The 23,748-nt window shown below is 41.5% G+C and overlaps 1 protein-coding gene across 1 annotated transcript; it reads right to left on the reverse strand.

Annotated features, from left to right (window-relative positions):
- Window positions 1-5,503: 5,503 nt before the first annotated feature.
- On the reverse strand, window positions 5,504-19,503 carry LOC147870868 (kelch-like protein 10). Its single transcript, XM_087341784.1, has 10 exons — window positions 19,297-19,503; window positions 16,989-17,164; window positions 15,505-15,756; window positions 14,011-14,290; window positions 12,171-12,407; window positions 11,531-11,703; window positions 11,072-11,241; window positions 10,372-10,530; window positions 9,333-9,525; window positions 5,504-7,127 (listed from the first exon to the last, which is right to left on the reverse strand). Exons 2-10 carry the CDS (start codon window positions 17,159-17,161, stop codon window positions 6,860-6,862), a joined length of 1,905 nt encoding a protein of 634 aa, XP_087197910.1. The 5' UTR covers window positions 17,162-17,164; window positions 19,297-19,503; the 3' UTR covers window positions 5,504-6,859.
- Window positions 19,504-23,748: the final 4,245 nt, after the last annotated feature.

The following is a 23,748-nucleotide window of genomic DNA, read 5'->3' on the forward strand; positions in this document are numbered from 1 at the left end:
AAACTTGTTGGATTCTGGAGACTTTTCATCGCCAATCTTCCGGAACAACTTTGCTGCCTCTTCATAGCCACTGAGTCTTGCTTTCCAGAGCTGAAAAATATAGATAAATGAGTTGCGGAGGTCCCAAACATTCACTTTGCGTCCTGCTGTGCCCACAACACAGACTCACTCATTGTGTGTACCTTAAGAACACGCAACACAGCAAATAAATCACTTTTTATGGAATGAGAGACAGATGAGTCACAATTCTAACAAATCAAATTTTCTCTTTGTTTAATTACTGAAAACACCGATAAGTCAGACATTGAAGTGTTTAATGCAATGAAATGCAATGGCTGAGGTGACAAAATGATCCTGAATTGCACATTTTTATGATTTTTTGTGATGTTAAAAATTTTGTATTCCTGCTTATATTTTTGAATCTAGATTTTGTTAAAGTGACTGCAAGTAGGAACCAAATAAATTAATTTAAATTAATATCTGGACAGGAAATACAGAAGTGTGAAAAAAAAAAAAATCTTAATGTGGCAATCATTTAATATTTCATTTTAATGAGTTGTACAAATCACACAGTTTTTACTGTCCCCCACACACCATGGACTCCTAGGATCCCACAATTTGCAGTTGCATCCCAACTTCCTGTCAATATGCCATTTACTTCAGGAAAGTACTCGAATTGAATTGTCATGAGTTCCAACTACGGTTCCTCTACGACACAACACAATTAATGTTATCAATGAACACAGTGCAAACTGGGCACCATGAAAAGAGTATAATGGTATCTAATGCTAATTTTTTGGAAGTGTTCTTACTGACATATGAGGATCCTTTAAATGCTTAACTTCAAGGTGATATAATACGCTGGTCCTTATGCATTACCTGCCAGTCACATATCTACTTTCAGTGGCATGAGGTTAACACACGAAAAACATTGATTCATCACTAATTTATATATTTTTTTGTGTAAGATGGGAGCCTTCCCAACAAAATGAACCTTTAGTTTCAATTCTTATAACAACTTTTCTATCCCCTTTTATACTTGTTCTGAAGGAATGTGTGCGTGTATTCACATGCACACACAAAGAAAATATCCTGAACTTCGATCTTTAACAAATATTTCATCAAACATGACACAAGACTGAAGAGAATTAAGCGCACAGATTTACACGTGATATTGTAACATCACCAGCAACAGTGAGGCCTGTGGCCTCCGCTCTTAGAACCTCAACTTCAACTTCACGAGTTCCAGTGCCATCTTCATCACTCGGATGTAGGAGTTGTGGGGGTGGAGGGCAAAGCTACAGGAAACTTGTCAAGGTTGAGAACTGTTCACTTAATTTCAGCAAAAGCGCAGATGCAAGCATAAATTGTAGGGTCTTCTTTGTTTGTGGCTTCCTTCACTTGTCCCTAGAAATAAATACGCTCTCAGCTGAATAAGATACTGAGCATTGAGACTGCCAAGGGGCAGCTTCACATGTGAAAATAAATTCAAGATGGCCCACGGGGAGACCAAGAACAAAGCTGCAGGAATGATGACAGACAGAAAATAAATACTCTAGATGGAGACACACAAAGAATATCACCGGACCTGACCCAACCCATATTAAAAAAAAATCCCATTCTTTTTCCTTGTAAATTAATTTATTTGCTAAAAACTTAAATACCACAAAGAAACACACAGAAATCCCATCAGATGCTAGCAAGGTGGCTGGTGGAGGAAGGAATGCACAGAACCAATTTCAGAGTTCCTCACTGCAAAGCATTCTTTAAAGAAAATTCATTTTGCCAAAAGATGAATGAACCCACTGCTTTAATTTTCTAATGCGTGTCACATGAGCTCTCAAATGCACTATGTACAAGTAACACGCTCTCAGTACTTACCTTATCTCAGTCGCTCTGGGATTTTAAAATCTCTATTTATCAATCAAACAACGCTTGCAACTATAAAACATCTCTGCTCAAAAAGGTACCTCTAAAATGAATACATGAACTTGCCTTCTCAACTCGATCCTTCAGTTTGGACATGAAGAAGCTAAAATGGAGGTAACCCAGTGTATGCTTGGGGCTTGCCTTACATTTCTTTTGGTACTCTTTGCACCAATGGGCCTGTGGCCACACTCCCTGTAAAAATGTTGTTGACCAACTGGGTTTTGCCCAGCATAAGTGATCCAATACCCATTGCTACTAATTTTCATAAGAGGAAATTTAGTTTTAACATTCACGTGGCCAGGATTTGTCTACACAGTTCGCATTCCCACACCGGGACAGAACCTTCAAATTTGATGGAATTGTAACACAATTTTAGCTTCATGCATAATATCTCCTGTCCGTTTTTAAGCGCATTTTACCCAGATAAAGATGTCTGTGTTATAATGATAAGTTGAGTGAAATGTCAGTTCACTGGAGAGAAAGATTCTTTGTCCCTACGTTTCATCGGCTGCACAGAATATCAGGTGCCAGGATGATCGTGATAGACTGGGAAGAATATGCCTACTTCAAGACATTGGCCTCGAGGGACTGAGAAAACCTAAAAACTAATTCCAGTTAGAAAAGTTGACCTCTAAATTATGACGAAGAGCTGTCACTACTCTACAGCATCAGGATTACTGAAGTTGTATCAGCGCAGACAGAAACTGATTAAATGACTTATTAACAGCTACAAAATGCATCTTATGATGGCACATACAAATTTATTTCCTTACTCCGTTGCTGGAACTGAGTAAATTCTACGTTCTTTTTATTTCATTGCTAACATTCGGGGATGACAACACTGAATTCTTGAGTGCCTCTGCGTAGGACCTCAATGCTGCTTGTACGTGCTGGCACGTCGCTGGAGTCTTCTCCTGTCAACACGTAATTACCAAATATTTCTATGTCCAATCGGACACTACAACAAGACAGCTGAAAATTCTGAATCTGGAGTCTACGGTTTCGAAACAGGGGTGGAAAAAGTGATAAAGGGAGTGAACATATCATATAAAAACAAATATGACATCTCCATCTTTTCCTATTCCCCTTCCCTGTTTCTTCTCCGTACATTTTATTCGTTCGCCGTTGTTCTGTCTCTGTTTTCCAATGACACGATTCGAATTAAAAAAAAAAGTTACACAAATAGAAAAGGCATCGCGTACGCCCCACTTTTCTGACTACGGTTTACGCCGAGCTCATAAGGAAGTCGGCGTCCGCTGAATTTCCAAGATGGTATACAAAGTATATAAGTAACGCCTCCGTCAATCCGGATTGGGGCCTCTGAAGTGGCACGACGTTTCTTTCAGGCTACTAGCTACGAACTGGGCGTTCGGGCTTCAATTCTTGGCAGGACGGGGGTCTCTTTCCCTTTGCCACAATGTCTGGGGACAACCTAAAATCTAGGTACATGGAGGTTAAGGTGAAGTTATTAAACGTCCATTAACCTAATTAATCAATCAGAGATTGTAAGAAAAAGTAAATTCAACAGCATCTTCTATGACACTTTAAATTTACCCTGAAACATAAGAGTAAGTTGTAGGATAATATTAAAATGGATTGTAATGAAGTTAAATGTTAGAGAGTGGGTTGAATTTGAATAAGGATAATCTTGTGAACACGGTGATGAACCTTTGGATTCAATGAAAGGCGGTGGATTTCTTGAGTGAGTAAGTTGCTATCGGATTCCGATGAAGGACTCTGATCCATTAAAACAGAAATTAATAAGTAGGAAGAAGAAATAGACAGCTTATAGCCCTTTTAGTGCGAAAGAATTTCGTATGTAATCGCAATAAACCTTCGTTAGACTCCGTCTTTTGTTTAGATAGTTCTAAATGATTTCCAGTTATGTGAAAAATGTGCAGTAGAAGCCCATACTGACGATGGTTTTGAAGTGGCAGGCTCTAAGCCTCTTTTACAGTCAAAATTTCTCTCCAGATGACCAATATTCATGGGCCATTGACTGGTAATCATTATATCATATATTAATTATGAACCGATAAGTTGACAGTCATTATAAAACGGCATAGTTAAAGAATATTAACTTAAAATTCAAAGGAAAACGAAAGTGACTGTCTTTTGGATATTTTGTCATGCAGTCTGGCATTAATTTATTTCTTTATTTACTGAGACGAGACAACAGATTTCCCGCGAATAAACTTTGTGTTGTTGGCCCAAAAATGACCATTTGCTAATTACATGCCAAATCAAAATACGTCGTCATTACATCCGCTGTACGAACAGGAAGTGGAAGTGTTGACACGCGCGCTATCTGAGTCTGCGAGCTGAAACTAGCTGCGTGCACGGTCTACATCAACACACTCCTGCCGTCTGGCGGACGAAGAACTTCGGGACATTATTGATTTTTCTGTGCTTGAGGAAGGAAAGATGGAGGATGACGACTGTGTCCTTGGTTGCAGCGCCGATCAGTGGTCAAACCAGAACGAAAGAAATTTCGTTCTTACCGCCGTGAGAACTTTAGATTCTGCTGGTGTCCTCGAAGAAATGAAACTGTTCTGTCTTGTAACACAATGGACTCGGGCGGGAATAAATGATGTGTTATGTTAACCACGTCCTGGTTGGTGGCGCATTCTGGTGAGGTATTGTCCAGGTACCAGGCAGTTATAAGGCGTGAAGTATTCTTTCAGGCCCGGTTTATGATCTGTTAAGCTGATTCTGTATTTGATTTTATCTCCTAAAGAGTTCGAATTCCCCGTTTGATTAGAGGTGTCTCTTTTTTCCATTACTCCGTATGTGCCTTAACTTAAATCAAGTTCCTAGTTTTGTGTATTTTGTAGTAATATTTTGTGTTTATTCATTAAAGTACTTAAAAGTACCTTACAAATTACCGTGAATAAAGAAATACATCTGTTAACTGAAACCATCGCCTGTTTCTTCACGGCATTTGAAGAGGTTGTGTAACCGTTCACTTCTTCTTTGCTTTGTTGCCAAGATGGGATCGGGTTCGATGAAGGGATTTATGAGACTCTTTTGCTGGGTTTGCGGGATTTAATTAAAGATCGCCTCAGCTGAGGCTTTAGGTATTTATTTTCAGGTGATTGCTTATTTAAATTCTCCGCGCGATATTGGTCAAAGTCAATGTAATACACCGATGAGTCCGTGATACCGTTTCAACTTGCAACAACTGCCGATTCCTCTCAAAAGAAGTCTGCGTCTCAAATATATTAATTTCTCCCACTCATTCCGAAATCTGAAATTTTGTAACATCATTGGTTGGACTTCCCGCTTAGTTTTCTGATTGGTGGAATATTTTAAATTCAAGTCTCTGATTGGTCGGTTCGATACCTGAGGTCAACTCTGACAGTTAACGTCGCGTGGTGACGCTAGGTCACTTATGCCTACTTTTGCATAAACCCAATTAATTGGGGTCCGACCTCCCAGGGGTGAAATACTGCAATGGCCAGTTACAAGATGTTTTGAACTTCTTGGATGTGGATTTTTCGAAAGGACAGCCGACAATGACAAATGTTCCCCTGACCCTTCGCGTCATGTGCGGGAGTGAATGCATTGAAAACGGAAACATTATTTCATCCTTGATGGGTGGTCATAGTCCGAGCTCGACCTCATGGCTAGACGATTACAGTTGGTTCTTCCTCAGGCATATGGCAAAATTATCCGGTATATTGGGGCAAATCAGCCAAATGTAATTTTGCAACTTTTTTTAAATAGCACACGTAGATCAGAAATCGATACAAGATTCACAGTCTGTTGCCTTCGTAATGACGTTTTTGTAAACGATGTTCATGAATCTTCCCCTAATACCATGAAGACGGTTTCGTAACTCGAAACATGTCGCCACAAGTGGATTTATTTAATACAAGACGCAAGGTGAAACTGCTGTGTGTTGATGAATGGTAATATTTTAGATAAAAATAAACGTCTGTAAAATAATTAATTTCAATAAGACTTCTTGAGCAGAAAACAACGAGGCGAAATAATTTTTCCTTCTTTGCTGCAAACAATATTTCTCTTTATTTGATTTTTTGTAGCTCCTACATCAATTCTTAGTTTTCTACATTATTTTTGTAAGGAAAGAAATTAAAATGAATGTGTTCATCTTGGGTGTAATAAACTGCAAACTACTGATTTTCCTGTACCAGTCCAGGTTCATAGTTCAACTCCTTAACGGACTGAAAGTTAAGATGAAAAGGGTAAACCAGGCTTTGGCGTATTAATCCTGTTTATACAAACGAAGGAGGCGCGAAGAGATGATATTTGGAACGCCTTACGTCATCCAAATGTGATTGATTTTATGATTTTTGGCATTGATTAATGTATTAAATTTGAAGAGAGTAGCGACAGTCAGTCGCTTGAACGTCTTTCCTCGAGACCTTCCGTGACACTCACAAAGCTTTCGCCTCGTAAAAGTTGTTTACGAGGCGAAAACTTAAGCCTTTCCAGATATAGAATAATGTTTGCCCTAGAACAGTCGCCTCACTGCGACTGGGACCAATGAATTTCGAATGTGGCTTTTCGGAGCGTTTGCGACGTCATGGGGTGATTTTGAGGGACGAATCGGATCGCCATATTAAATAGAAAATTTAAGTTGCGGGGGTATTTATAGCGCGTTTGTGTTGTTGCGGGGTCTCTAAAAATGTCGGTCTTCAAGTCGTGCAGACGCGTTCTGTTCGCAAAGTTTCAGTACATAAACAGCCGATTCATTGCACTCTCTGAATATCAAAATAATTGTGTCTTTGCATCAGTGTCTCAATTCGTGAATAAATTGAGTGATTTCAACAACAACAACAACTTTGTCGTCAAGAATTGTACCAGCTCAGCGACTTCGCTGCCCTCCCGCGAGCGCCGCTCCAATTAAGGTCTCTCCGTATTTTCCCTGAGAGTCGGAGATCCTCGCCCACCGACTGACCCTATGTCAAGGTATCCTGAGAAAACCTTTAACCCTCTCCGCGCACCGAAGTAACAAACGTTTTAACCGCACCAGCGCCGGCCTAGCTACTAGGTTCGAACCCGTGGCTACATCCGCCGAAGGACGGTTACATTCCGAATCCAACATTTCTTTGCATTTCGCCTCCATCGATTTGTCTCTGTGCTTGTAGGCGTAGTCGCTTGCATTCGGTAAGTTCCTGATGACACAAATCGACGTCCCGGATCTACGAACATTCATGTCTGCCGCCTTTTGCCTGCAATTGGAAATATTGAAAGTGAAAACAAACAATCTTCCATCATCCATCAGTGTTATCTACACTCAAGACAATTTTTACCACATTTCGCGGACAGAGTTAAAGAAAATATGCAGCTCAACATGCGATGATGTAACTCATGAAGGAATGCGTCTTCTACAATAAATAATTTATTAATATAAATTTTAAAAAATGTAATTTGAATGCCAGTGCAATTATGTAAAAAAAATATCAATTTTCGTAAAAATATATATATACTTTTACTTCTGGGGTTATAAATATCAGAGATTTGGGTCTAGAATAAGTATAATAATAATAATAATAATAATAATATATTTGGTTTAGAACTATATACAGAGATCTGTGGCCGCCTAACACCAGGTTTTCACGGCCACAGTCCTTACATACGTAGCACTATTAGCACTACTGCTTACTACAACTAGTCACTAACGCTACTCTACATAACTATTCCTTAATCCCTAATACTATTTACATAACTCTTTCGTATTGTTCTCGTGCCTTCTATCCCAGTGGCAGTTCTAAATTCCTAATTTTGACCTGTCTTTTACATCTTACTTTATACAGAAATTTCCCTACATCCCTGACCTCCGTGTCATTCGTAGTGCTTAAAATTTTCTTGAAGTCCAACTCTTCGCCAACGGTGAACCACTTGTTCCTCAGGAGCTGTCCCCTCCACCTCCCGGTTTCCGTACACTTTAATAGTATGTGAATCTCGCTTTCTGTCGCCCCACATAAAGGGCATATTTTCCCATCCATGCCCCCCCTCCTCCCTCTCAGCTTCCAAATACCCGCTCTGAACCATGCCCATCCCTCCCTCTCCACCCTCGGACAGCAACCAATGTAGCCCTGTCTACCCCACCCTGATTTCATCTCCCCGTACAACGCCAAAGATCTCTTTTCTCTAATTTTAACAAAAACGTTCTGTCGTTCTATGGCGTTGCACCTCTCCTTTAAAATTTCCCACGTCCTGCCCACACTTCTAAAGAATTATCTTTGCGAGTCGTAAAATGTTTTGTCCTAAAAATGTCCATGGCTGGTTGGTTGGCTCTGTCTTTGGGTTGAATGGAAAACTGCTTGAAGCTGAGGGCACAGCTTCCACCGAAGTGTCGTTGCTTGTATTTTGTTTCCAGAAAACCTTAACAAAAATTCCCCCAATCGGAATTCGATATACGATTGCCTCACCATATTTCAGAACAGTTCCCACGTGATCTTTCTTTCACTCATTCGCACAGAACACCGGCCATATTGCTATTATAACGTAAAACATTTTATTACATCAAAGTGGAGGGAGAGGTTATGACTATTTTAAAACCCTGTCAAATGACTTGTGTTCTGGCTAGCGACGTTTGATAAACTTCATTCAGCCATTAACTTCGGTCAGAATAATAAATTTAATCATAAATTTTATTTGGAGAGATAAGCGTGTCTTGTTTGAGACACGCGCCCATGACAATATTTCCCTCTTTTAGCAATACATTTTCAAAAAATATTTTGTTCCACCAAAAATAGTTTTGCTACACGTAAGACAGATAAAAATCAAAATTAAATGAATTTTTCTGGGATTTTTGGCTCTTGCACAAACAAGTATGAAGAAATATGGCTTCTGGGATGTTTTTGGATCTCCTTACTCACTCCGTCAACAGATTTCAGGAGACTGCGTGGTCAAACACGCCAAGAGAAAGCCATTTTGAAATAAACGTCCATCAGAAATGGGAACATGAGGCGGTAGGGCTCGTTACACCTGAAACTGGCCTAAAACTTTGACGAAAGCGGAAGATTGTGGCGATGCTGATGTTCTGAACGCCAGACACTTCCTGCCCGAGAGAGTGCCACTGATCAAAGAAACTTGGTCAAAGAGCTTCTTATTAATGCAGTCACGGCTCACGTCTGATTAGCATTTCCTAGTCATTAGCCCTCTGCTTTAACCAATTAGTTTGACCGCAACGTCGCCCCGCCTCCTTTCATTCTACACCCTTAACCATCCATTTTTCGCGCGCTTATTCGAGGTTCTGAGTAAGCAGTGAGAACCTCTGAAACTTCGGTCACTATAAGGCGCTGCATCCACAAGATCGCGGAAATCCTGACCGGAAATGATTCACTTCCTAGTGCTTTTCGAAAGTTACAGTTTGTGATTATACAGCCCTGAACAATCAAACAAAGAAACAAACAAACAAAGAAACAAACCATCGATTTTCCTTGTCATTGAAACATGCGACGTCCTGGTTATCATAATCATTGATGACGAAGATCATATCGTCCATCACTTGTGCTTTTAATTTATGACCATAGAAGTTGATGGCAGGGATTTCGGTCCACGTGTCTTCTGCAGGGTCATACTTTTCGGTACTGAGCCTGCGTGATGTCTCCTTGCGTCCTCCTGCACACACACACACATTCAGTAACAGGTCACAGGATATAAAAAAAACTACCAAACGATAAATTATTCTAACCCCATTCAGCGGCGCCCTTCTTGATTTTCATTACTCTGTCAAATGACCACAAAATGTTTGGCCTTTCTGGAGCCACTACCTTATTCACAAGAGCCTGTCTGTCTGTTCCCACATACTCTAGTTCAATAAAACATTTTAATATTATCCTTCCTTTTAAGACTATGTATCACAAGTGGTATCTTCTCTTCAACATTACCAATCATAACTTTCTAGATGTTTGTATTTCTCGTAACTTCGATGCTTCACACTCCGTCCGTCTTACCCAACGGACTTTACGCTCTTAAAATTTGTAAATACGTGAACGGAACGAATGAATTAAATACAACAAAGAAAACTGATTCCCTTTTGCAGTGTTAATATTAGTACCAGGAACGAAATTAAGGATGAAATAGCTAAAATATTATTTTCGTACTTGTAGCAGCAGGAAATTGCGCCTGACATCTGTTGTCTACTTCATGAAACTGCGTGAGAAAGTAGCCTTAAATATCAACACAAGATGACGTTACACAAACAAGTGACGAAATGCAAAGACTGCGAAGGGACTGCTTTAAACCATCGGCTTTTTGAGGATAACAGCGCGGCAAACTGGAATTTCCTTGCTACAAGAACAAAATATTTACCTTTAAACCTGGGACTCTGTGAAAAATAGGGCATTCGTTAGTTGAAATGCCACAAGAGATTATACAATGTTAGTTAGTTAGTTACAACACATTTCACAATAGAAAGTTCTGTAAGGACAGAGCAGCATCACTCAGAATGTCCAGAGTTCTCACCTAGGGCGTACAGACAGCCGTGGAAGGCGATGCAAGTAAGATCGTAACGTTCAGAATACATTGGTGCAACGAACGTCCATCGGTTGGTGTCTGGGTCATAAACTTCCACCGAGTTTAGATAATTCTTACCATCTCTTCCACCAGCGACGTATATTTTGTCTGCAAAAACAAATTATGACACGAACTGTACACATATTTGTTTTAGGGAGAGCCATTAAACTGCTCCGTGCAGAGCACAGACATTGGACAATTCTTACTTACACTTGTAAATCTATTAAGTCCCCCTTCGAGTCACAGAAACTACATGAAATGTGTTATATGAGAGCGAGTTTGATAGTTTGATGGTTGTTTGCATTCACTCCTAGTGCACACTAAAAGGCAGAAGACGACGCACAGGGACAGCTTACGAGAGCAGAAGAATCCATCACGCACTCAGAACTTCAAGCCGTTGCAGTCTGTGAAATAACGAAGTCCGTAGCACCGATAAAAGAAAGAGATAATGAAAGAATATGGGACAGTGGAATGACGGAAACTAAGATCAAGAGCGAAGAGGAATGCCTTGATGATGTTCGTCTGAAACGTCGGCAGAAGCCAAACGACAGCCATCTTCGTACTAGCCACCGTGAGAACCTCAAATCCCGCGATTCCTTCAACCGTTCTTGCGTTCTCACACGCGGACAGACAGACAGGATTTACGTACCATTCAGTACAGCCGCACTTCCATCGGATCGCCCTGTGTTCATGGGAGCGATCCACGACCACTTGTTCGTCTTGGAGTCGTATCTTTCCGCCGTTCTGTGAATCTGACCATCACCTTCACCGCCCAAGGCGTACACTGAACCTCGCAGAACTGCCACACTTAAACCCAATCTGAAACGAAAAAGTTTCACGCTCTGCTGTGCTCATTTACTGCTGATTCAGATGCATTTCCTCTCGCAGAAAGGAATTATTCTCCCGTCAGTGTTAAATCTTAATTCAGACGAATTAACAAGTAAATCGCATTCTTAAAACTAAAATTGTCGCAAATGTCCTCCTGTATGTGAGTGGTACAATTTTGCATCTCCTGCCCAGATTTATATCTTGCCTTAGGGAGCGACTACCAGCTTTTGAGGAAGGACTCTGTTCCAAGGACTTAATCAGCTACCAAGCTGCATCTTACCTGTATTTAGTAAGCATAGGTGCCACCTCGCGGCATGTCTTCGTAGCAGCGTTGAAGCAGAAACATGAGCTTAATGAATCCCAGCCGTTAAAACCACCGATGACGTAAATGTCGAAACCGACAACTGCCGTGCGATGGTAAGCTCGCGGACTGATCCAGTCGACCCCTTCCACCTGCAGGAAGGACAGGTTATGTTCTTATGTTTCTTTGGGTCATTCGGTCTATTGAAGTGAAGTCCTTACGTTAGAGTTCAGGCGACCAACCACCGGAGCAGAGGTGCAACCCCCAACAGTGGTCCGAAATTGCTACACCTTGGTGGGAGGCACTCGACAAAGACCTTGAGAAATTCACTTGGAGCAAAGGTGGAAACAGGAAGACCCAAAGAGAAGCTCTCGTCAAGTTCGACAGACAAACGTAGAATTAATTTCTGATCAACGGCTGACATTTCAGGTTCGTACTTTGGAAAGGACAGATGTTGGTGTTTTGGGTTTTATCGACGCAAAAATGGAGGCAGTACGTCCATGATTAAGCCTAAATAAACAATTATTTGGTGAAAAGAAGAAAAAAGGAGAAAAAGTACTTTTTCTCGGAAGCGTCATTTAACAAGGCATGGTAAGAGTAGAAATTTTACGCAACTCACCACAGTCCACCGGTCTGCTCGTGCGTCGTAGGCTTCGATCACATGTATAGGCTCTGCCTTGCGACTCCCATCAATAGCAAACAGAATGTCCTGTGGGATTCGCGGGTAGGCAATCCTTGGTGTCACGAGGTCCTTGCCTTCCTTCGTCACCATTTCTGAGTCGTGCAGAAACGCGAGCGTCTCCGAGATCACGGGTTTGCACTCCTCATTTTCCGTCACGTAAGGGTGCTTTGACACCTGTTGAACAGTTCAATGTGGACCTTATAAATTTTAGGAAGGGATCCCATGTTCCATTGCAGAGGAAACAAGAAATTCACACATAATTTGGTTCTGAAATCACCGAAATAGACAATGACATATACGGGATAATATGTTTTTTGGTTTATGTAACGACGCTCTTAACAACTGCACAGGTTGAGGAGAGAAGCAAAATCAAGGTTAAATCAACCTTAGAGAAAAATATTGAAATGTGTTTCAGCCGAAACTTAAATACTTCAGCAAGTGTTGCGTTTTGAGTTACATTCAAAAATGTAATTTATTTCTCGTCTCTCCCGTGCGATCACCACATTCTTTTTGATTCGATAACTTTAATTAATCGTCAAAATTACGTAGCATCCAAAGAAAATTATGACAATTAGTTGTTTCGAGTGTCAAGGGAGGCAACCTTCTGCATGTTGATGGTTGGGTGGAAGGCCCGTCAACACAACACCGTGTGATTATGATCGATGTCTATTATGAGGCATTGCATGTTTCGACCTTAATTGGTCTTCATCAGGTGGTTCTCTTTAAGTGTTTGAAACAAGTAGATACGAATGAAAAGTTGTAAAGACATTTGAAGCAGATAACATTTTCATGAATCCGTGCGATTGTTTCACACGTATTAAGTGAGAGGTGAGTGGCTGAAATCACAGGGCATTTGACCTTGGATAGAAATTTTTTCCCTCTCGGGTTAAAGCGCATGATGAAATGGAGGAAGGAATATGGCTGCTTCGTGAAATTACGTTTAAGATATTTGAATGTTCAAGCTGTCTATTAATTTGAAGCCCCTGGGGTAATTTACTCTTGGATGTGGAAAGAAGTTTTCTTGCTGAACTTTTCGGATATCTGTTGTCCCTATGTGGTCAATCAGCTACAGATTATCATGCTAAGTGTTCATCGTCTGAGATGCGTGAAATTGTTATAGAAGCTAAGACCCGCTTCTTATGGCAGTAGGATCTTTGGTTAAGTAGAACGCTGCGCCATAAGACGTGATTTATCAGCTGGAGGATTTTCCTGTTCGAGCTGAGTGGACGTTTGAATGTAGTTGACGGTGGAATGCTGTAGTTGAACTGAAACAGGCAATGGATCGTAATGAACGCTGAGACTTTAATCAAAGATTGTAGCGCAGATGATGAATAAAAGACGATTATTAACTCCAACCACATTTCTGCATAAAAGGACGAATCGAATATTTGTTTTGCACATACACACGCGTATGCGAGCGTGTTACCAGCGGCATACGACAGGAAGTTATTGTAACCATGGCAACTAAGTTAATCTGTAGATTTCTTACGCAGCAAATTTTGCGCGGAATAAGGAATTCAAAACATTGTACAATTTTCACGATGTCATTGTAACATTTTAACCAGAATTGGAATATGTCAACAGATTCTGTTAAAACGTGTCAGTATTAAATCTAATGAACGAGCTGGAACTGCGGACAGACAGACAAACGGGCTTACACGTGTCGAAGAAAAAGGCTCACAATTTGCATTAATTAGTTACGAACACATGTGAATATGGAATTTAAAATGCGGGCTTTACTACCAATAAACATCCACAATTTCAGGGGCATACTGACCTCCTCCTTGAAAATCTTTGCGTCAAGGAGTCCCAGTCTGACGCCCTTCAAAAGGCCCGCGATGTAACCTTTCCTGTTGTCCGGGTCGTGGTTGATCCATCGGAGAATGCACTCCCACACAATTCTCTCGTCCTTCACGTTCAGTTCCTCGGCCTCGATTATCGCTTGCAGCTCCTCTACAGGCAGTTCCAGCAGTTCTTTGCTCTGCTGAGACACTTCCACGAAGTTGCGTTGAACGAAGCGACGAGCGTGAGTCTCGAGGTCGGCGCAGGAGTGAGACCTGCGACAGCGTGGTTAAGAGCCGTCTGAAAATCGATCTTCTTCGGACTCTCACACATTGAAATACTGAAGCAAGAACTGGATTATCAACTATTTGCAGACCACAGTATTTCGCTTGCAGTTTTTGCCTTAACCCTTGAAGCCCGAATGAGCGAGACTGAGAGCAGACACGTGGAGAGGCAACGGTGAGAGACGCTCCGTTTAACCGGGGCAAAATAGAAAGTTTTCGGCTCTGAAGGTTCCCAGGCAATGCCCGCTCGTCTTCGTGATAAGGTTATAGGTTGAAACAAGGGCACGGCGTACGCAAGTGAAGAAGGCAATGAGGTGAGGAGTGTATAATTTTGAATTCTGGCCTTAACCTTGGCGGAACGACGTTTTGGTAACTGCGTGTGTTAATCCCGTGAAACCTCGTGTAACCGGACTAAATGGAGGGAACCACGTGTCTGATGAGCGGGGCGAAGGGGAACGTGGACATGGAATTGAACGAATAAGTAGAGACTCAATACAGATTTTAGTCTCTAGCGAATGATGCAGGCGAGTCGCACGCACCATCCGACGGCGAGTGTCACTCGTGAGCGCCGTTCGAGGGAGTCCCTGTACTAAAAGAGTGAATTTATCAGTCATTCTGTCCATCGCATGAACTGGAGGTTCTGGTGTAATTCTGCCGATGTCAGTTGATTTGATTCCTATGTTGTCCTGAACAAGAAGGAGTAAGGGTTCAACTTCTACGGGACCCAGTGGGTTGGACTTTGTCTTTGCCGCATAATAACCAATTCTCTAAATGTCTTGAAGTGTTCATAATAATCAGCAAAATCTGGGGTGAGGTTAGATCAATGAACTGTACCGCGTGGACATCGCTTTAAACACTCTCCCCGGTTGAAATCGATCACAACCGATCTGGTTGAAATTCGGTCTCTTAATGCGGAAATCGGATAATCGAGTCTCGGTTGACAGAGGTTTTGCTGTATGCAGAAAGATGTGGGGCTGAATGTTGATTTTGGTGTTGGGAGGATTATGTCAGCAGCAAGGAATTCCGAAGGGACGTTACTAATAACCCGCCAAACAGCCCTGAAATACAGCGCTTTATAATTCGCCCAGTCCTCAGTCAGAGGCTTTAATCTCCGACCCGGCACTCGGCTGCTGTCTTGAGTAAAGCTGATTCGCTCCAGCGACGAAGGCTGGCGTCACAGCAAATGACAAATGAACATCAATTACCTTGCGACACGCAAGATGCCGATACAGTTGACGACGTCTATCGCGTCCATGAGGAAGTCACAGCAGAGTTTAGGAACGTCCGGAATACGCAAGTAGTGAGCCGTCTCGAGCAGCCGACACGCGTTGTCGGATCGGATGACCACCTCTCGAAAATAAACATAATCCAGTATCTGGGTCATCATATCTGAGCTGACTCCGTGGAGGAAAACATCAGTCTCCTCACTGGTGTGCAGTGATGTCGTGAAGAGTGTCCTGAAACGTCGATTTGGAGAAACGGCGAGCAGAAAATTACAAGTCATGCGCATAAAGTCTTAAGTTTTAATGACTCACGTAGCCAAATAAAAGTATCCTTTCGTCAATGTGGTGGACGAATTTTTGTTACCTGAATAATTAAAAAACTCTCAGAATAAGTACGAATGGGACCGGATTAACTGCGAGAGGTTCAAAAGCGGGCGAAAGCTTAAAAGAATTTAACCTAAAAATCGGAAAGCAAGCAGCGAACATTTGAACTATAGAATGGCCACCTCGTTTCTTACATAACCTTGACTCCTTCAAGAGATACCTGAGGTTATAACAACTAATACAGATATTTTAAAGCCAACGCAAATATTTCAACATACATCGCAGGCTGTACATTCCACTGATTGAACAGTTCGTAATATGAAATCTATTTGTTCTGTCAAAACATTTTCCCGACAGTAAACAACTGAAAAGAAAAGCCAATGTTTCTACGAGGCCTTTAAGAAACAAACAATTTCCTATTACAAATTAAGGGTTTTGCAGTGCAAGACAAACCGAAAGATTTGATTGTCGGAAACTGAAAGAGGGCACAGCTTGTAACAAGACGAGAGACACGTCTGTTGGAAAACAGAAACAATGGCTCGTGGTTAAAATTCATTTCTCATTTCAAGATCGCACCGCGTCTTTATTTAAAACACAAGCAAATTAACGTATACATAAATTATCGATCGAGTTTCTCCTACCAATGAAACATTTCTCGCGAAGATCTTTGTTAAAGTTTATTTCAGACAGAGCAACACACAGCAGCTTTCAATGTTCCGGGCATCACCAACTTTCTTCTGGACTTTGTCGGTCGTCTTTATGTATTAAAACGAAGAAGTTTTGGAAATGGATTCTATTTCTCCCTCCAGATCGATTGACTGTCACCTTGGTACAACCGCACTTAAAAATTAGTACAAAAAACACCTACGTCTTCCGGGATGTTGTCTCATAGAAATTATCGGACGTTTCAGTGGTGCTTACTGCCTGCATCTTGAAGGAAAGAAGGCAGTAAGTACGTCTGAAATGCCACTCGTTTCTACGGCGCCGTGAGATTTCATGACAATGAACAATAACAAAAGACAATCAGCCGTATAAAAATACAGGTTTCTGGATCAGAGGGGATAAAACATTTCACATACGAATCGATGTCTATTATGTCCTTAATTTACGTGTTAATTAACCACGTCAGTAAATAAACAAACCTGAAATATTCGCTACGCATCGACAGAATCACTCTGTGGACTCGAAAGACGCCGCCGTCCTCCGACCTCAACACCGCGTCACACAAGAGGTTCTTCTCTCTTAGTTTATTCAGACGGACCAATGCTTTGGTACACGTGCACCTGCCGCCAACTTTACTTTGGTTTGACTCCATCTCCTGAAAATCAGTCGATCGCTGTTACAGATTTTTCTTCATACCGACTCGTGTGCACATCAACTGGGAGTGACTGAGAGGAAACACGATACAGAGAAGAATATCTGGTCCTGCGAGAGAGTTACTGACAAGGGAATGGTGAAAATTATATAATATGGAACTTTATAGATCTCTTCACTAATTAATAAATTGTAGGCTGTCAGATCAAGGGTGATGAGATGGGCTGGGCATGTAGAACGCATGGCAGAGACAAGAAGTGCAACTTTTTAATCGGAAGACCTGACAAGAAAAGGTCACTTGAGAGTCCTATACGTTGTTGGGATAATATTAAAATGGATCTTAGAGGGTGGAGAATGAAGGTGTGGATTGTCTTCATCTGCTTGAGTATGTGGCTTAGAGGCGGGGTCTTGTAAACACGAACATGAAACTTCATGTTTCATAAAATGCGAGATATTAGATTACCTAGGCTACTGTTACATTCTCAAGCTGAGTTTGTTTCTTTTTTTATAGAAATGCCTGTTGAGATTCAATACAAAATGACAAAGCTCTAAATGTGACTAATCTAACTAACTACCTAGACGGCTTACGGAACACGAAGGTTCATCACCGAACTAACAAAAGCTCTCCACCGGAACCATGTCTCCTTCAACTCCTATCTCCCATAGATCCCACCTGAGATTATCCTCCCATCTACGTCTAGGTCTCCCCAGCCGCCTCTTCCCCTCAGGCTTCCTAACCATTACCCGGTGCACACCTGTTGTCCCATCCGTGCACTCCACATGCCCCGCCCATCTGCCACTTCTTGGCTTAATCTCCCTGAAATGTGACTGATTTAGGCAATATTAAGTCATGCCGCGTTTGTCATTGCTCGCATAAATTTAAATCTTTTTATATGTAATCCACGTAGACATTACTTATAAAACATCAATGTAATCCATAAAGTCTTAGATGCCTCTATTCTGGTGAATCGATTTTAAAAAATTACGAAAAGAATATGCCGTAGAATTTGCGTGACTTTTGATGCTGAACCAGGCAGTTAACAAATTTTGGAAAAAGAAGGTTGCGCCTTTTCATAAGCATAACATTTTCGAGTTCTTCTCTCTGTAGAACTAAAAGTGCGTAAGAGCTTACATGACTAAGGACGTTCCTGTCTAAGTTACACTTTTATACACACTACAAGCACAAAATGTAACTTAAATTTATGAAATGAACGCGAGAATTACAGTTGGGAACAGTCACAAAAGCTCTAAGTTGTTCTAACGCATGCGTAGATCACTACTCACACACTGCAATGAGCAAGATATTCTATGAAAAGTTGATTGGTACTCGGCTCGTCAAAGAACAGCCCACTTTCTTTACTGAACCAGAAGGCTCATCACCATGTTCACAAAATCCCGCCACCGGCGTCTATCCTGAGCCAGTTGCATCCAGTTCGCTCCATCGAATCCCATCTCCCTAAGGTCCATCTTAATGTTATCCTCCCGCCTACGACTAGGTCTCCCCAATAACTTGTAAACACCCCTCCCCTGCCAACCCCCACCCTAACAACATCGGGTGAGGAGCTCGTCATTCACTTTTCTCTGTTATCCGTCCCACCTTTATTTTGGGTCCAAACATCTTCCTCAACACTCTGTTCTCAGAGGCCCTCAGTCTATGTTCCTCCCTCAAAGTGAAAGACCACGTTTTGCACCCATAAATACTTTGCACTCAATAATAGCAAACATTCCCCGGATTTAATCTGCTCTTGCATGGAGATCCGTCGATAATTAGGCTTGTAAATCCGGAATAAAATTTCTTCAGAGTTCCCTAAAACGCTTTAATAATGTCGATGTATCAGGAATTGTAAAGTGTTAGAATTATTATTCAGAATATAAACCCCACTTCTTAAGATCCACATATTTTTGTTAAGATTCTGGGCTACGATACACTTTTAATTCTTTTAAAATTGTAAAATGTTAATTTCCTACTGGAATATCATTTCACTATAAATGTTACCGTGAACAAACAGAAGTCAATCTAATGTTACTTGAAACTGAGTTGGAAAGAAGACAAGCCTAATTCTCTTACACGAGTTCACAAATGCAGATGAAAACATGAAATGTGATGAACATTAATAATAAATAGGAATCCCTTACCACAAAGTTTGTTCAATTGTAAGAGACCACGACGTCCACCGTCAATGATCGATCTAATCTAAAATATAACGGAGAGGGTGGAGGGCAGTATCGCAGATTTCTCAATAATTCTTATATAAGATAAGAACTTGTGATATTCTAAAACGTTTTTACTAGCACAAAATTATCTACTCTACGACGCACTTCTTCTACAAGCGATTCACAGCAAAGCTCTTTCCGCAATAACGAAAGCGGATTGTTGACGGCGATAATGAAACACAACAATGTCGAATAAACAGATGACGCAACAATTAGTTTGTAAGATTTGAGGTTAGTTTACTCGGTAACATAATCATTGTTGGTAGTTAAGAAATACAAAGAGAATTACTCTAACTTATAATTTGGTTACATTCAGTCATAATTCTAAGTTCTTTCCCTATAAGAAGAGAACACGTTTAAAAATAATGAGAAGAAGCATAAGGAAGAATTGCAATTTCATTGCCCTTATTTAAAAATAACGTCCGGCTTCATTTTACTTGATTAATTTTAAAGATGATTTTTGAGTGGGCCGGGCTCTGGGTCAGAGAAAGCGTTTCCCCTCTTCGAATCCCGGGGAAGATGTTTTCTCTTGTACGGATAGCGACCACTAGGGAAGAATGGCGCTAAGGCAAATTCTGTTCTTGTTCCTGGGAAATGATTCGATTGACTAAGGTCACAAGCCCGAAAACTGTCTCAGACCCAGAAGATGAATTTGTAAGAAACTGTCGTATTTCCCCTTAGTAAATACCGCAGAGTCTACCGGCCATGTGTAGACTCGAATTTGAGAGTTGACATTTCTTTACTCGTTCGCTTGTGGCCCGTGAAGAAGAAACATGGCCCGATTATTCCATAAGACAAATGAGAGAACACAGGAAGGTCAGAACTCTGGGGAAAGTGTCCTGAGTTCGATTTCCGGCTAGGGCGGTTCCTTTAACTCCGAAACTAAGCGAGACAGAACAATGGCGCAAGGATCAGAATTTTTGCCTCCAAGAGGAGATTACGGAAACGGAGGCCTCGACACTGGGTTCGACTCCTGATAAGAAGAATGGCTTATGTTGACAGGAACGCAACCGCGTTAAGAGAGCGAAAATCTTTCGTTTCGGAGAGGAAGTTACAGGATCTAAGGTCACAGACCCGAGTCTCTCTTAAGAAACCACCATTCCTGCGTAAGGAACGCTTTGCTGGAAATGGTAAACAGAGCCTCATAATTTAAACGAGGGTTTGGTCGTGGCGGAAGCCTTGACGGTCTGTTGCTGCTGCTGATGAGAATTATCGCGTGAGGCAACTCGTCCTTCTTGGAAAGGATTTTGGTTGGAGAGTTGTCTGGAATTTGAACCCATAAGTCGCTCACGTCAGCTGAAGTTCTTAATGATTTGGGAGTGGCGGGCCGTCCTCCTTGTATTTGCCTTACAACTGAGGAAAAGCTCGGGAAACCTCACTCATACCAAACTTTCTACTAGCGCCAAGTAAAACCTCTTTATCGAAATAGTCATTACCCAATTAAATTTCAAATGTGTCTAGTCTAAATAAATCATGTCTCGGATCTATCAAAAAGTTTTTCCGGGGATTTTATCAAAGCAGGATCTACGATTTTAATTCCGAGAAACAGAATTTACGTTCCTTCACTTCGATGCCAGCAGTTGGTATGAGATTTCACACTTGTCAGTTGGTTCATCATCGTTTAAAACCGAAAAGCAACAAGCGACTTTGGCTCCTGTTACGCATTGAACTCAAGGAAGACTTCTTAGTTTACACGACACTTCGTGCATGAACCATCAGCTTTAACGCTGCATTCTGTATTTATGGGTTGCACTGCAAGCAGTATGGAACAGGGGAACCGCAGAGACCACGTGTGTCGGCTGACGTAGAAGGCCCACTCCGGGAGCCGATGGCATCTTTGGCCGGGGGAGAGAACGCCGTAGTGGAAAGAACGATGATAACGAATTGCAGAAATCACAAGCAGACTTGCGAGCTACAATTTGGGACGCTTTGCTAGAAGATAGAAAAGAGAGGGAGAGAATCAGGCAGGAGGACGGAGATACGAATGAGGGTATTGTAAATCGTATAGAATCAACTGCAGACAGATTATCCAGAGAAATGGCGAGTCTTAGAGAAGGTACCCGACGTGAAATTAAACTTGTAAACGAGAAAGTTGAGCGAAAGTTTGCCAGAGTGAATGAGCAGATGCGAGAGATCATGGCGGAAACCAGGCGAATTAATGAACAAACGAACAAAGAAATAGTCGAGCATAGGCGAGATGTAGACAGTGAGTTAGAGACTTTTCGGCAGGAATTGCAAAATTTTAGAAAGGAGATGGAAATTATCCCCGTCACTGCAATTGAGGACGAGGCTAAATTACGTAGACTGCGAGATCGTGTGGACCCTGCGGAGGATAGTCAATCCAAGAGAGAGGAAGTAACGTCTAGATTAGGCAAAATGGAGGAGAAATTATCAGGTGCTCGTAGACGTTCGGACCAGCCAACTACCAGTGAGAAAGACAGGCCCTCTAGTGACAATTCAGATGGTTTAGTTCCCGGGACCTCAACCCAATCAGTAACGCCTGTTTGCAGAGAGAACGCGAAGTGAGAATAAGTACATGTCGGATGGGCCTGTAGATTGTAGCAGCGACAATACAACTACTACGCAGGGATTGGTTAAGCAAGGCCCGTCGCAGTTGTTAGATCTTGTCCTTCCAACTTACAGCGACCGTTCTAAACAGGTTCGGTTCGACTCCCGATTGCTTTTAAGTCAGAAACGGATGGCTATGCTAAACAATGGTGCACGGCGATACACAAAGATTTGAAGAGTTGTGAGCCGTTCAAGGTCGCCATAACCCAATTGCTGTGGAATCAGCAGATACAAGCGATGTTCGCTGTACCAGGACAAGTTTGACAAGAACAAAGAAAGCAAGTCGGAACACTTCTTGAGATAAGCCTTGTTAGCAGAGAATCTATCGCCGGCGTTGTCCGAGGCAGACAATAGAAGCGTTGACAGCCAATTATCCCGTGTACGTTCAAAGATCCTTTTTGTCGGCGAGCGTGAGAACTACAGGAGTTTGCTGTGTCGAGCAAGGGGATAGGTTACAAAACTTGTAAGTTTTTTGGTGTGCTGTTTGTTATGAATTTGGATTTGCTTGCAAAAATCTCAAGCCCAGTAGATGACAGTTTAGATTTGTTGATTTACTTGGCTTGGTTTTATCTTTTTCGACTAAAGTGCTTTGAACACGTGGTTTTGGTTAAAGATTGTTGTCCTGGAAATGAAATGATGTCTGTTTGGACCACTTTGGCTGCTCCCTCATAAATATATTTTTGCATAAACCCTCCTTCCTCTCATCTTGGGCTCCCATATCCCCTACCAGTTAAACCCTCTGTAATTTATTTTAGAAGGCAGAAATCAGTTAGGTAAAGCATAGAATACCAAACCCGTTTATGCCAATCTTTTATTTCTACAACTCAATACTACTGTAACCATCCGTCGTCGTCGTCCTCCGCAGTCTCTCGTACGTTAACTCTTCAGCTACGAGGCGTGTGGTATATTTTGATTCTGGTTCGATCAGTTATGTCGATGCGATACGTAGTTTATTGGTTCGCTACTAGATTTCGTTGTGGCCAAGTTCACAGAGAGTGAAAGGAAGTCAGAAGTTGGTAAGATTTGTTGCGTGATCTAGTCTTTGGAGTCTTGGAGGTGTGGTATGACTGGCGTATGAAGTTTCTGTGTGCGAACAGTGATCTTCGTGGCTGTTATTAGGTTAGGGAATAAGAGACTGGAAATTATGGGGTGTTCTCGTTAGTCGGTTGAGGTTATGTGACGATGATTAAATAGACGCCACGAGGCATTGATAAGTGACATTTATATACTCAGAATTGTTTATTATTTGCGGGTTTGGTGCCTTGTACAGTTACTTGAAAAATTTCAATATGTTTGCCTTGGAACGTGAATTATGCTTGTTTAGCAATGCTGCATGTGTGGTGTGCCCCCAGAACAAAAGAACATATTCAATCAACTGCGTCATATGAATGCTGTTTGGGTGGGAAAACGTGATAGTTAAAAATGAATGCATTTTGTCTTCTGAGAATAGCTGAGAGAAGAATCTTAATTAATCCTTGGGATTCTACTGAGGGGAAAGCTGTCTGTCATCTGACCAGCCTACTGCTTGCCAGGAAATCAGTGGAGTATGTTCAGTACACTTGGCAGGCTCACTTAATATCACAACAGGAAATTGACTGTGATCACGAAGGGCACTCATGTCTGCTACAGATTTATCTGTCTCTTCTTGATGTGCATTGTGTAAGTACACGAGCAATATGATGTATTAGATGTGCTTGTCATGTGATAGAGTTAAGTCTGCCAAGAATATGTGGCACTGTTTATCATTACAGTGCCATTTGTAACTTGGTTGTTGTATTTCCTGGTGATCAGATTTTAAATATTACC

The sequence above is a fragment of the Zootermopsis nevadensis genome, unplaced genomic scaffold (genome assembly GCF_977971745.1).
Source record: "Zootermopsis nevadensis isolate Lab colony 2312 unplaced genomic scaffold, Znev_1.0 Znev_ptg000088c, whole genome shotgun sequence".
NCBI lineage: Eukaryota > Metazoa > Arthropoda > Insecta > Blattodea > Termopsidae > Zootermopsis > Zootermopsis nevadensis.

Coding starts and splice junctions, on each gene's coding strand:
- LOC147870868 (XM_087341784.1), bottom strand. CDS start 17,161: ATGGAGTCAAACCAAAGTAAAGTTGGCGGCAGGTGCACGTGTACCAAA. Junction 11,704..12,170: donor GAGCAGACCGGTGGACTGTG/GTGAGTTGCGTA, acceptor TCCTTCCTGCAG/GTGGAAGGGGTCGACTGGAT. Junction 10,531..11,071: donor AAGTGCGGCTGTACTGAATG/GTACGTAAATCC, acceptor TTGTTTTTGCAG/ACAAAATATACGTCGCTGGT.